We start from the raw sequence: 14,902 nt of genomic DNA, 5'->3' as shown, positions 1-14,902 counted from the left end.
CAAACAAACAAGCAGTGTAGTCAAAGATTCTTTATCAACATTAATTTCTTACAGATACACAACTGTTCTCTCATTTCAGTTCCCTTACAAACATGATTGATGCATGTGCTTCCATCCTCTAAACATCATCCTGATAGTTATCATAAATGTACCTCTATGTGCTATTCCTAGTTAGTTACAAGTATATCAATCTAAATTCACAAACTGATATACATGCATAACTATTTAACAGTCTTATGGCTTGGGAGTAGAATCTGTTCAGGGTCCTGTTGGTTCCAGACTTTGTGCATCGGTACTGCTTGCCATGTGGTAGCAGAGAGAACCGTTTATGACTTGGCTGGCTGAATTGTTTGACAATTTTTTGGGGCCTTCCTCTGACACCGCCTGGTAGAGAGGTCCTAGATAGCAGGGAGCTCGGCCCCAGTGATTTACTGGGCGATCCACACTGCTCTGTGTAGCGCCTTGCGGTCAGATGCCAAGCAGTTGCCATACCAAGTGGTGATGCAGCCAGTCAAGATGCTCTCAATGGCTCAGCTGTACAACTTTCTGAGGATCCGAGGGCCCAAGCCACATTTTTTCAGCCTCCTGAGGGGAAGACGCGTCGTCGTGCCCTCTTCACGACTTGGTGTGTGTGGACCATGATAGATCCTGTGTGTTTGTATATCACAAACTGATATACATACATGTCACATCATTTGCTCTACATATAATAGTGTCTATTTGTCCAGACAAAATAGTTGGTTCAATCTCAACCAAATACTAGCAAGATGGACAGTACAGTAGTTCCTTCATATGGCCGATCAATTTGTTGCCTAGTGCTCAAACAGTGACTCAGACTCAGTTCTCCCTTTGTATTCTGTTCTGCTGGTGTGTGTATGTGTGGGAGGGAATCCAGGCCAACTGTATACTGGCAGCTGAGGATCTCATTCCTCCTCTGTTGTACTGGATTACACTTCTATCATCCACAGTCTCCTCCCGTGGTATCGCTGACTTTCTCCCTGAGTAGGAGAGGCGTGTGTCAAATCATAGGAGATGATGATTGGATATTGGTTCTTGGAGCTGTTAGTGGGCTTTAGTACCCATGGAGGGACACAGGTGAACTGCTCAGTGCTCAGTTCCCCCCAGACATCAGGGAGGTGGGTAGAGATGGCTGCCTCCGCCTCATCTCCTGCTGCAGCTGCTCCTTCAGAGTGGATACCTGTGGGACGGACAAACAGACAGACGAGGTCAGGGACAGACATTAAGGGTATGTCTTCTTGCCCTTTGACCTCATGGCTGTATCTACCTGCTCCTCCAGCCCTTTGACCCGGTGGCGGTGGGCCCTCTCCCGGGCGGCCAGGGTCCTCTCTGCCTCCCTCTGGGCGACCCTCAGCCTCTCCGCCTCACGCATCACCTCGTCACGCTGCCTCACAGAGCTCTCACTCACATTGTGGGACTGCTCCATCTCAGCCAGCTGGGCCTGGATATACAGAGAAATAAATATACACAGATAAAGTGTTAGTCACTAAGCCACAGCAAGTCACAGTGTTAGTGACATGGTTTCACACTGACAAACTCAAATCCCAGACAGAGACATGTCTCAGTGTTAACAACACAGGGTTGGGGTTGTTTTCTAGATGCTAACAAGAGGTATGTCAACACTACATGGGATACCATAAACACACAGCTGGTGGGGCTGGGAGATGTCTGACGACAAATGGTTAATAGCCCCTCTGTGGTGGTCACTTGACGTCTGCTTCTTGATTGGCTGACACAATGAAAGGAAAAGCTATTCTCATGGTTCACATGCATGACCTTGATAAATCTGTTGACGAAGGATTGAAAGAGAATCTAAAATTGACTAATCAGTAATATACAGTGCCTTCGGAAAGTATTCAAACCCTAAGACTTTTTCCACATTTTGTTACGTTAGTCTTATTCTAAAATGGATTTTAAAAAATCCTCAGCAATCGACACACAATACCCCATAATGACAAAGCAAAAACAGGTTTTTAGACATTTTTGCAAATGTATTTGAAAATAAAAAACAAAAATACATTATTTACATAAGTAATCAGACCCTTTGCTATGAGACTCAAAATTGAGCTCAGGTGCTTCCTGTTTCCATTGATCATCCAGGTACAGATCTGGGGAAGGGTACCAAAAAATGTCTACAGCATTGAAGGTCCCCAAGAACACAGTCGCCTCCATCATTCTTAAATGCAAGACGATTGGAACCACCAAGACTCTTCCTAGAGCTGGCCGCCTGGCCAAACTGAGAAATCTGGGGAGAAGGGCCTTGGTCAGGGAGGTGACCAAGAACCCGATGGTCACTCTGACAGAGCTCTAGAGTTCCTCTGTGGAGATGGGAGGACCTTCCAGAAGGACAACCATCTCTGCAGCACTCCACCAATCAGGCCTTTATAGTAGAGTGGCCAGACGGAAGCCACTCCTCAGTAAAAGGCACATGACAGCCAACTTGGAGTTTCCCGAAAGGCACCTAAAGACTCTCAGACCATGAGAAACAAGATTCTCTGGTCCGATGAAACCAGGATGGAACTCTTTGACCTGAATGCCAAGCGTCACTTCTGGAGAAAACCTGGCACCATCCCTACGGTGAAGCATGGTGGTGGCAGCATCCTGCTATGGGGATGTTTTTCAGCAGAAGGGACTGGGAGACTAGTCAGGATCGAGGCAAAGATGAACGGATAAAGTACAGAGAGATCCTTGATGAAAGCCTGCTCCAGAGCGCTCAGGACCTCAGACTGGGGTGAAGGTTCACCTTCTAACAGGACAACCACCCTAAGCACACAGCCAAGACAACACAGGAGTAGCTTTGGGACAAATCTCAATGTCCTTGAGTGGCCCAACCGGACTTGAACCCGATAAAACATCTCTGGAGAGACCTGAAAATAGCTGTGCAGCAACGCTCCCCTTCCAACCTGACATACTTTGAGAGGATCTGCAGAGAAGAATGGGAGAAACTCCCCAAATACAGGTGTGCCAAGCTTGTAGCATCATACCCAAGAAGACTCGAGGCTGTAATCACTGTCAAAGGTGCTTCAACTGAGTTAAGGGTCTGAATACTTATGTAAATGTATGTATCCGTTTTTTATTTGGAAAAAATAAGCAAACATTTCTCAAATCATGTTTTTGCTTTGTCATTATGGGGTATTGTGTGTAAACCGATGAGGGAAAAAAACGATTTAATCCGTTTTAGAATAAGGCTGTAACCTACCAAAATGTGGAAAAAGTAAATGGGTCTGAATACTTTCCAAAGGCATCGTATGCTGAATAGTAGCCTCTTAAAAATGAAATCAAAAGCAAATGAAAACCCACAGAACACTATTCAACAGTGCCCTCCTAGCTACTCTATATCATGTCGTTTTCATACTAAATTTATTTTCAACAAGTTGTGCACGTTCTTGTAAAACTTTCTTAACTTCATCTGTAACAGAAACCATAGGGGTCCAGATCAAGAACAAACAAGCCAAACAATTCTGCTCAACATTAGGTGTCTAACTAGCAGCAGATGCATTCAGAGCCAGAGGGCCCGGGTCTACAGCCATTTTGTACTGATCCCAACTCACTTAAGCCTGCATGAGGTTTCATTTGGCTGCCTTTAAAGGGAGCTCAGGGAACAACAGAAAGGCGCTGTGGGAGGGTTAAACTAATGAAAAAGAATGTACAATAATCTGCAACAAAAGCACTGTCTCGCCTGACTAACCCCTCACTTACCTGAACTGAGAATTTCAGAGTAAAAACTACCAAGAAGAACACACTAGCCTCGTCTTCCATTACAGGACATTCTGCTTATAGTGATAGAAGTTATGGTGATCAACTGCTTATAGTGTTCAAATTGTTCTGCATGGATTTGATCACTCAAAGAGGAGTGCACTGACTGTATAACAATCACTGGAGAAATAGACACTCACCATAGAAAAAGTGATCTTCTTTCTTACATCCACCAACTCCTCCTTCCACAAAGCAGCCAAATAAAGAATAAACACCTCCAACATCAGCCAATCACGTCAGTAAATGAGGTTTGTTATTGTGGTTTGACTATGAGATAAGTGGGGGAGAGGTTAAGTCTATTGGACCTGACTTTGATTCTGAGTTTGACCCCAGAAAAAGACTGGCGGGTGACTAGGGAAAATGGTAATATAAATAATGAGTATCTCATTACCATATTCCAGATACAGTTCATGGCCTTTTTGGTCTCAAACTGAATTTGTTATGATACTGACCCACACAGAAAACCAACTGACTGACACAATTAACTAAAGGCTGAATGAATAACTCAATCTTGACTCCTTTGATAATTCTGCCAAAGGGGAAATAAGCAGAATGACAAACTCAAATGCTGAAACTGAACTAGGGCTGGGTGATGGTATGGAGGTATATGATGTTTATGAATAATAAAATCAGCAAAAAAAGAAATGTCCCTTTTTCAGCACCCTGTCTTTCAAAGATAATTTGTAAAAATCCAAATAACTTCACAGATCTTCATTGTAAAGGGTTTAAACACTGTTTCCCATGCTTGTTCAATGAACCACAAACAATTAATGAACATGCACCTGTGGAACGGTCGTTAAGACACTAACAGCTTACAGATGTAGGCAATTAAGGTCACAGTTATGAAAACTTAGGACACTAAAGAGGCCTTTCTACTGACTCTGAAAAACACCAAAATAAAGATGCCTAGGGTCCCTGCTCATCTGCGTGAACGTGCCTTAGGCATGCTGCAAGGAGGCATGAGGACTGCAGATGTGGCCAGGGCAATAAATTGCAATGTCTGTACTGTGAGACGCCTAAGACAGCACAACAGAGAGACAGGACGGACAGCTAATCATCCTCGCAGTGGCAGACCATGTGTAACAACACCTGCACAGGATCGGTACATCCGAACGTCACACCTGCGGGACAGGTACAGGATGGCAACAACAACTGCCTGAATTACACCAGGAATGCACAATCCCTCCATCAGTGCTCAGACTGTCTGCAAAAGGCTGAGAGAGGCTGGACTGAGGGCTTGTAGGCCTGTTGTAAGGCAGGTCCTCACCAGGCATCACCGACAACAATGTTGTCTATGGGCACAAACCCACTTTCACTGGACCAGACAGAACTGGCAAAAAGTGCTCTTCACTGGCGAGTCGTGGTTTTGTCTCACCAGGGGTGATGGTCAGATTCACGTTTATCGTCGAAGGAATGAGCGTTACACCGAGGCCTGTACTCTGGAGGGGGATCAATTTGGAGGTGGAGGGTCCGTCATGGTCTGGGGCGGTGTGTCACAGCATCATCGGACTGAGTTTGTTGTCTTTGCAGGCCATCTCAACGCTGTGCGTTACAGGGAAGACATCCTCCTCCCTCATGTGGTACACTTCCTGCAGGCTCATCCTGACATAACCTCCAGCATGACAATGCCACCAGCCATTCTGCTCGTTTTGTGCGTAATTTCCTGCAAGACAGGAATGTCAGCGTTCTGCCATGGTCAGCAAAGAGCCTGGATCTCAATCCCATTGAGCACGTCTGGGACCTGTTGGATCGGAGGGTGAAGGCTAGGGCCAATCCCCCAGAAATGTCCGGGAACTTGCAGGTGCCTTGGTGGAAGAGTAGGGTAACATCTCACAGCAAGAATTGGCAAATCTGGTGCAGTCCATGAGAAGGAGATGCACGCAGGACTTAATGCAGCTGGTGGCCACACCAGATACTGACTGTTACTTTTGATTTTGACCCCCCCTTTGTTCAGGGACACATTATTCAATTTCTGTTAGTAACATGTCTGTGGAACTTGTTCAGTTTGTCTCAGTTGTTGAATCTTATGTTCATACAAATATTTCCACATGTTAAGTTTGCTGAAAATAAACACAGTTGACAGTGAGAGGACGTTTCTTTTTTTGCTGAGTTTACAAGTTCTAAATATGTTTTATGAGTAGTGCAACGTGTCATTTAATTTATCAATGTATACAAATATTGTTATAGAATCCATACCGGTATGTGGATCAATAACGGTATTTATGATATACCACCTAGCTCTAAACTGAATCCACATTTTCTCTCCTGTCACCTTTCAGACAAGCGTGAAATCAACAGCAGCTGAGGAAATACACTCACTGGTAGTGCTCAACATGGTCAATGTCACCTCACTATTATCTTAAAGTTAGCCTTCCTTTGTCTGACCCAATGGTCTTCACATAAAAGTTTCCAAGTCTTAACAGTTGGGGTTGTCCCACTTGCTGTAGGTTAGGGAGTCTCAGTGTTTCTCCAATGCCTGTATCGCTCTGCCTACCTGTATCTCTGTCTACCTGTATCAGTGCTATGTGTCTCTGTATCTCTGCCTACCTGTAACAGTGCTATGTGTCTCTGTATCTCTGTCTACCTGTAGCAGTGCTATGTGTCTCTGTATCTCTGTCTACCTGTAGCAGTGCTATGTGTCTCTGTATCTCTGTCTACCTGTAGCAGTGCTATGTGTCTCTGTATTTCTGTCTACCTGTAGCAGTGCTATGTGTCTCTGTATCTCTGTATCAGTGCTATGTGTCTCTGTATCTCTGTCTACCTGCAGCAGTGCTATGTGTCTCTGTATCTCTCTGTCTACCTGTAGCAGTGCTATGTGCCTCTGTATCTCTCTGTCTACCTGTAGCAGTGCTATGTGTCTCTGTATCTCTGTCTACCTGTATCAGTGCTATGTGTCTCTGTATCTCTGTCTACCTGTAGCAGTGCTATGTGTCTCTGTATCTCTCTGTCTACCTGTAGCAGTGCTATATCTCTGTATCTCTGTATCAGTGCTATGTGTCTCTGTGTCTCTGTCTACCTGTAGCAGTGCTATGTGTCTCTGTATCTCTCTGTCTACCTGTAGCAGTGCTGTGTCTCTGTATCTCTGTATCAGTGCTATGTGTCACTGTATCTCTGTCTACCTGTAGCAGTGCTATGTCTCTCTGTCTACCTGTAGCAGTGCTATGTGTCTCTGCATCTCTCTGTCAACCTGTAGCAGTGCTATGTATCTCTGTATCTCTCTGTCTACATGTAGCAGTGCTGTATCTCTGTCTACCTGTAGCAGTGCTATGTGTCTCTGTATCTCTCTGTCTACATGTAGCAGTGCTATGTGTCTCTGTATCTCTCTGTCTACATGTAGCAGTGCTATGTCTCTCTGTCTACCTGTATCAGTGCTATGTGTCTCTGTATCTCTCTGTCTACATGTATCAATGCTATGTGTCTCTGTATCTCTGTCTACCTGTAGCAGTGCTGTCTGTCTCTGTATCTCTGTCTACCTGTAGCAGTGCTATGTGTCTCTGTATCTCTGTCTACCTGTATCAGTGCTATGTGTCTCTGTATCTCTGTAACAGTGCTATGTGTCTCTGTATCTCTGTCTACCTGTAGCAGTGCTATGTCTCTGTATCTCTGTATCAGTGCTATGTGTCTCTGTATCTCTGTCTACCTGTAGCAGTGCTGTGTCTCTGTATCTCTGTATCAGTGCTATGTGTCTCTGTATCTCTGTCTACCTGTAGCAGTGCTATGTGTCTCTGTATCTCTGTCTACCTGTAGCAGTGCTATGTGTCTCTGTATCTCTCTGTCTACCTGTAGCAGTGCTGTGTCTCTGTATCTCTGTATCAGTGCTATGTGTCTCTGTATCTCTGTCTACCTGTAGCAGTGCTATGTGTCTCTGTATCTCTGTCTACCTCTAGCAGTGCTATGTGTCTCTGTATCTCTCTGTCTACCTGTAGCAGTGCTATGTGTCTCTGTCTACCTGTAGCAGTGCTATGTGTCTCTGTATCTCTGTCTACCTGTAGCAGTGCTATGTCTCTCTGTCTACCTGTAGCAGTGCTATGTGTCTCTGCATCTCTCTGTCTACATGTAGCAGTGCTATGTATCTCTGTATCTCTGTCTACCTGTAGCAGTGCTATGTGTCTCTGTATCTCTCTGTCTACATGTAGCTGTGCTATGTGTCTCTGTATCTCTCTGTCTACATGTAGCAGTGCTATGTCTCTCTGTCTACCTGTATCAGTGCTATGTATCTCTGTATCTCTGTCTACATGTAGCAGTGCTATGTGTCTCTGTATCTCTCTGTCTACATGTATCAGTGGTATGTGTCTCTGTATCTCTGTCTACCTGTAGCAGTGCTATGTGTCTCTGTATCTCTGTCTACCTGTATCAGTGCTATGTGTCTCTGTATCTCTGTAACAGTGCTATCTGTCTCTGTATCTCTGTCTACCTGTAGCAGTGCTATGTGTCTCTGTATCTCTCTGTCTACATGTAGCAGTGCTATGTGTCTCTGTATCTCTCTGTCTACCTGTAGCAGTGCTGTGTCTCTGTATCTCTGTATCAGTGCTATGTGTCTCTGTATCTCTGTCTACCTGTAGCAGTGCTATGTGTCTCTGTATCTCTGTCTACCTGTAGCAGTGCTATGTGTCTCTGTATCTCTCTGTCTACCTGTAGCAGTGCTATGTGTCTCTGTATCTCTGTATCAGTGCTATGTGTCTGTCTACCTGTAGCAGTGCTATGTGTCTCTGTATCTCTGTCTACCTGTAGCAGTGCTATGTGTCTCTGCATCTCTTTGTCAACCTGTAGCAGTGCTATGTATCTCTGTATCTCTCTGTCTACATGTAGCAGTGCTATGTGCCTCTGTATCTCTCTGTCTACCTGTAGCAGTGCTATGTGTCTCTGTATCTCTGTCTACATGTAGCAGTGCTATGTGTCTCTGTATCTCTGTCTACCTGTAGCAGTGCTATGTGTCTCTGTATCTCTGTCTACCTGTATCAGTGCTATGTGTCTCTGTAACAGTGCTATCTGTCTCTGTATCTCTGTCTACCTGTAGCAGTGCTATGTGTCTCTGTATCTCTGTCTACCTGTAGCAGTGCTATGTGTCTCTGTATCTCTGTCTACCTGTAGCAATGCTATTTGTCTCTGTATCTCTGTCTACCTGTAGCAGTGCTATGTATCTCTGTATCTCTCTGTCTACCTGTAGCAGTGCTATGTGTCTCTGTATCTCTCTGGCTACCTGTACCAGTGTTATGTATCTCTGTATCTCTCTGTCTACCTGTAGCAGTGCTATGTGTCTCTGTATCTCTCTGTCTACCTGTGGCAGTGTTATGTATCTCTGTATCTCTCTGTCTACCTGTAGCAGTGCTATGTGTCTCTGTATCTCTCTGTCTACCTGTAGCAGTGTTATGTATCTCTGTATCTCTCTGTCTACCTGTAGCAGTGCTATGTGTCTCTGTATCTCTCTGTCTACCTGTAGCAGTGTTATGTATCTCTCTGTCTACCTGTAGCAGTGCTATGTGTCTCTGTATCTCTGTCTACCTGTAGCAGTGCTATGTGTCTCTGTATCTCTGTCTACATGTAGCAGTGCTATGTGTCTCTGTATCTCTGTCTACCTGTAGCAGTGCTATGTGTCTCTGTATCTCTGTCTACATGTAGCAGTGCTATATCTCTCTGTATCTCTGTCTACCTGTAGCAGTGCTATGTATCTCTGTCTACCTGTAGCAGTGCTATGTATCTCTGTATCTCTCTGTCTACCTGTAGCAGTGCTATGTGTCTCTGTATCTCTGTATCAGTGCTATGTGTCTCTGTATCTCTGTCTACCTGTAGCAGTGCTATGTATCTCTGTCTACCTGTAGCAGTGCTATGTGTCTCTGCATTTCTCTGTCTACCTGTAGCAGTGCTATGTATCTCTGTATCTCTCTGTCTACCTGTAGCAGTGCTATGTGTCTCTGTATCTCTGTCTACATGTAGCAGTGCTATATCTCTCTGTATCTCTGTCTACCTGTAGCAGTGCTATGTATCTCTGTCTACCTGTAGCAGTGCTATGTATCTCTGTATCTCTCTGTCTACCTGTAGCAGTGCTATGTGTCTCTGTATCTCTGTATCAGTGCTATGTGTCTCTGTATCTCTGTCTACCTGTAGCAGTGCTATGTATCTCTGTCTACCTGTAGCAGTGCTATGTGTCTCTGCATTTCTCTGTCTACCTGTAGCAGTGCTATGTATCTCTGTATCTCTCTGTCTACCTGTAGCAGTGCTATGTGTCTCTGTATCTCTCTGTCTACACGTTGCAGTGCTATGTCTCTCTGTCTACCTGTAGCAGTGCTATGTCTCTCTGCCTACCTGTAGCAGTGCTATGTGTCTCTGTATCTCTCTCTGTCTACATGTAGCAGTGCTATGTCTCTCTGTATCTCTGTCTACCTGTAGCAGTGCTATGTGTCTCTGTATCTCTGTCTACCTGTAGCAGTGCTATGTATCTCTGTATCTCTGTCTACCTGTAGAGGTGCTATGTATCTCTGTATCTCTGTCTACCTGTAGAGGTGCTATGTCTCTCTGTATCTCTGTCTACCTGTAGCAGTGCTATGTGTCTCTGCATCTCTCTGTCTACCTGTAGCAGTGCTATGTCTCTCAGCATCTCTCTGCCTACCTGTAGCAGTGCTATGTGTCTCTGCATCTCTCTGTCTACCTGTAGCAGTGCTATGTCTCTCTGCATCTGTCTACCTGTAGCAGTGCTATGTGTCTCTGTATCTCTCTGTCTACCTGTAGCAGTGCTATGTCTCTAAGCATCTCTCTGTCTACCTGTAACAGTGCTATGTGTCTCTGTATCTCTGCCTACCTGTAGCAGTGCTATGTGTCTCTGTATCTCTGTCTACCTGTAGCAGTGCTATGTGTCTCTGTGTCTCCTGCCGACCTGTAACAGTGCTATGTCTCTCTGTCTACCTGTAGCAGTGCTATCTGTCTCTGTATCTCTGCCTACCTGTAGCAGTGCTATGTGTCTCTGTATCTCTGTCTACCTGTATCAGTGCTATGTGTCTCTGTATCTCTGTAACAGTGCTATCTGTCTCTGTATCTCTGTCTACCTGTAGCAGTGCTATGTGTCTCTGTGTCTCCCTCCTGCCTACCTGTAGCAGTGCTATCTGTCTCTGTGCGTCCTGCAGTTCCTGCTCTGCGGTGGTGAGGGAGCGATCCAGACGGCCTTTCTCTGCAGACAGACGCATGCTGCCCTCCTCTGTCTTTAGCTTCTGACGCTCCACCTGGAGAAACAGTCATACATGGTCAGAATCACCTCAATATCATTCAACAGTAGATATTGGGGTCAAAACAGCAGCCTTCCCCAATGGCGCCGGCAGGGATGGCTGACGTTTTACGGGCTCCTAACCACCTCTGCTATTTAGTTTGTTTTTTCACATCGTTTTTAACTTATTTTGCACATAATGCTGCTGCTACTGTCTCTTATGACCGAAAATAGCTTCTAGACATCAGAAGAGATTACTCACCTCAAACAAGACAAAGATCTTTTCTTTAATGAGTCCGACGCAAAGGATATACTGCTTCCCTGAGACCAGGCCCAAATCCATGTCATTCGCATGAAAAAAAGACGGAGGTACCGGGGGCAGAGTTGGTGGTGCCTTGTGAGAATTCGTCGGCAAGTGGGTAAACACACACTACCATCCGTCCTATTGGCCAATGTGAAATCACTGGGAAAAAACTGGATGATCTACGTTCAAGACTATCCTAGCAACCGGACATAAAAACTGTAATAGTTTATGTTTCACCGTGTCGTGGCTGAACGACGACACGGATAATATAGAGCTGGCTGGGGTTTCCATGCATCGGCAGGACAGCGCATATATACGTCTGGTAAGACAAGGGGCAGGGGTGTGTGTCTATTTGTCAATAACAGTCTCAAGGTATTGCTCGCCTGAGGTAGAGTACCCAATGATAAACTGTAGACCACATTAACTACCGAGAGAGTTGTCATTCATATTATTCGTAGCCGTCTATTTACCATCACAAACCGATGCTGGCACTAAGGCCGCACTCAACGAGCTGTATAAGTCCATAAGCAAACAAGAAAATGCTCATCCAGAATCGGCGCTTCCAGTGGCCGGGGACTTTAATGCAGGCAAACTTAAATTTCTACCAGCATGTCACATGTGCAACCAGAGGGGGAAAAAACTCTAGACCACCTTTTACGCCACACACAGAGGCGCATACAAAGCTCTCCCTCGCCCTCCATTTGGCAAATCTGTCCATAAATCTATCCTCCTGATTCCTGCTTACAAGCAAAAACTAAAGCAGGAAGTACCAATGACTCGCTCAATACGGAAGTGGTCAGATGACGCGGATGCTACAGGACTGTTTTGCTAGCACAGACTGGAATATGTTCCAGGATGGCATTGAGGACTACAAAGGGAAACCCAGCCGTGAGCTGCCCAGTGACGCGAGTATACCAGACAAGTTAAATGCCTTTTATGCTCGCTTCGAGGCAAGCAACACTGAAGCATGCATGAGAGCACCAGCTGTACTCAAAGTATGCACGAACCAACTGGCAAGTGTCTTCACTGACATGTTCAACCTCTCCCTGCACGAGTCTGTAATACCTACATGTCAAGCAGACCACCATAGTCCATGTGCCAAAGAAAGTGAAGGTAAAATGACTACTGCCCCATAGCACTCAAATTGGTAGCCATGAAGTGCTTTGAAAGGCTGGTCATGGCTCACGACGGCAGGTAGCCTAGTGGTTAGAGCGTTGGGCCAGTAACCGAAAGATCAAATCCCTGAGCTGACAAGGTTAAAAAATCTGCCATTCTGCCCCTGAACAAGGCAGTTAACCCACTGTTCCTAGGCTGTCATTGTAAATAAGAATTTGTCCTTAACTGACTTGCCTAGTTAAATAAAGATTACTTTTTAAAAAATGAAATAAAAACATCAACACCATCATCCTGGAAACCCTTGACCCACTCCAATTCGCCTACCGCCTAAACAGATCCACAGATGACACAATCTCAACTGCACTCCACACTGCCCTTTCCCACCTGGACAAAAGGAACACCTATGTGAGAATGCTGTTCATTGACTACAGTTCAGCGATCAACACCATAGTGCCCACAAAGCTCATCACTAAGCTAAGGACCCTGGGACTAAACACCTCCATCTGCAACTGGATCCTGGACTTCCTGATGGTTGTAAGGGTAGGCACAAACACATCTGCCACGCTGATCCTCAACAATGGGGTCTCCTCAGGGGTGCATGCTTAGTCCCCTCCTGTACTCCCTGTTCACCCACGACTGCGTGGCCTAGCACGACTCCAACACCATCACTAAGTTTGCTGACGAAACAACAGTGGTTGGGTTGATCACCGACAACGATGAAACAGCCTATAGGGCGGAGGTCAGAAACTTGGCAGTGTGGTGCCAGGACAACAACCTCTCCCTCAATGTGAGCAAGACAAAGGAGCTGATTGTGGACTATAACATCAATTGGGCTGTAGTGGAACGGGCCGAGAGTTTCAAGTTCCTTGGTGACCACATCATCAACAAACTATCATGGTCCAAACACACCAAGACAGTCGTGTAGAGGGCACAACAACACCTTTTCCCCCTCAGCATCCTGACCGGTTGCATCACTGCCTGGTATGGCAACTGCTCAGCATCAGACCGTAAGGCGCTACAGAGGGTAGTGTGAATGGCCCAGTACATCACTGGGGCCAAGCTTCCTGCCATCCAGGCCCTATATACTAGGCGGTGTCAGAGGAAGGCCCAAAAAATGGTCAAAGACTCCAGTCACCCAAATTGTATTTTTTACTTTAGTTTATTTAGTAAATATTTTCTTAACTCTATTTCTTGAACTGCTTGACAAATAAACTTTGATTTGATTTCCATGTTTAATCCAGTTAATTGAGGAAGTTTGAAAACCGGCCATTATTTTCAGAGGATTTTTTTCATTCATGAACTGCATTTAAATTCACTTCCTGAATTGAACTGTTTGAAAATCAATACTCCCAACTTTTTTCGACAGTCATATTCATCATAGGGGCTTGTAAGTAAGCATTTCAATGTAAGGTCTACATCTGTTGTATTTGGCGCATGTTACTAATAAAATTTGATTTGATATTCCTAATGTTCTGTGTGTGGTTCATTTTTCTCTCACTCCGGTCTCACCTTGTCCAGTGTATTTCTCAGTGCGTTTTTGTCCTTCTCCAGGCGGACGGCCTGTCTCTCTGCGTCCTTCTTCTCTGTCTCCAGCATGGCCACGGCCCTCTGCAGCCCCCGCAGCCTCTCCTCTGCAGACACCCTCTCTGTCTGGGCAGACTGGGCACTGCGCTGGGCTTCTGTTAGACTGTCAGACCGCTGATGCAGGGCCTAAAGGAGAGACAGGGTGAGGGAACAGCTATACATATGAGATACAGGCCTATGTCTCCCGCTCTTTTTCGTTACATTTTTTTAAATGTAAATTCTTCACATGCCCCCCGGCTATGTCCTTACCTCTCTCCTCCTGTGTGTGTGTATAAGGTTAGTGTTGAGGAAATGAGTAAAAGTCTCTCTCTGTCATTCTCGTTCTTTCTCTCCCTCCCTCTCACCTCCTGTGTGTGAGCCAGCTCTGCCTCCAGCTCTCCTCGTCTCAGGTCGCTCTGAGTCAGCTCAGTCTGTAGGCTCTGGACGCGCTCAGTGAGGGCCGTCATGCCTCTCTTCCCGTCCGTCAGGGACGCCCGCGCTCCATCCACTCGCTCCTGAAAACAGCAACACTACATTCAGTTTCATGGGTTCAACCTAGACTACTCATTACAATTTGCTCTAATCCTATTTAAATTACAAGGATGAACCTTGACAAAAACAAACACTTGAATTTCAGCCCACTGTCCTATCAATGATTCCTCCTCCACCTACCTGTAGATGCCTGCGGTCCTGCTCGGCCAGCCCCAGGGTCTTCTGCAGTGCGACAAGGCGCCCCTGGGTGGCGCTGTGGGCAACGGTGGCCTCCTGGAGGCTCTGGGAAAGGCTCTGGTTCTTCTCTCTGAGACAGACCTCTCCCTCCTGGGCTTTAGACAAAGCCTGGCTCAGCCTGTCCAACTCTCTCTGGAGCGACGTCACACAGCTCTCCCCCTCTGCCACCTGGGACAGATGAACAACACAGTGTGTGAGTGGTTTAAGTCAGTGTGTCTTAG

At 45.7% G+C, this 14,902-nt stretch overlaps 1 protein-coding gene across 3 annotated transcripts in view; it reads right to left on the bottom strand.

Moving 5' to 3' along the window:
- Positions 1-15: 15 nt before the first annotated feature.
- Positions 16-14,902, bottom strand: part of LOC115207767 (rootletin) — a 44,375-nt gene continuing 29,488 nt past the window's right edge. For 2 of the 3 annotated variants that reach the window (XM_029775239.1, XM_029775237.1), the window contains exons 32-38: positions 14,625-14,849; positions 14,318-14,467; positions 13,899-14,099; positions 10,857-10,988; positions 3,915-3,956; positions 1,286-1,459; positions 16-1,198 (exon numbers count right to left, since the gene is read on the bottom strand). In XM_029775239.1, coding sequence (XP_029631099.1) covers positions 1,112-1,198; positions 1,286-1,459; positions 3,915-3,956; positions 10,857-10,988; positions 13,899-14,099; positions 14,318-14,467; positions 14,625-14,849 — 1,011 coding nt within the window. In that variant the 3' untranslated portion in view covers positions 16-1,111. The remainder of the gene's footprint in view (positions 1,199-1,285; positions 1,460-3,914; positions 3,957-10,856; positions 10,989-13,898; positions 14,100-14,317; positions 14,468-14,624; positions 14,850-14,902) is intronic. The other variant, XM_029775238.1, reaches the window with a different exon arrangement.

This window comes from Salmo trutta, chromosome 14 (assembly GCF_901001165.1).
Source record: "Salmo trutta chromosome 14, fSalTru1.1, whole genome shotgun sequence".
Lineage (NCBI taxonomy): Eukaryota > Metazoa > Chordata > Actinopteri > Salmoniformes > Salmonidae > Salmo > Salmo trutta.
This window is presented reverse-complemented; position numbering and strand designations above follow the sequence as displayed.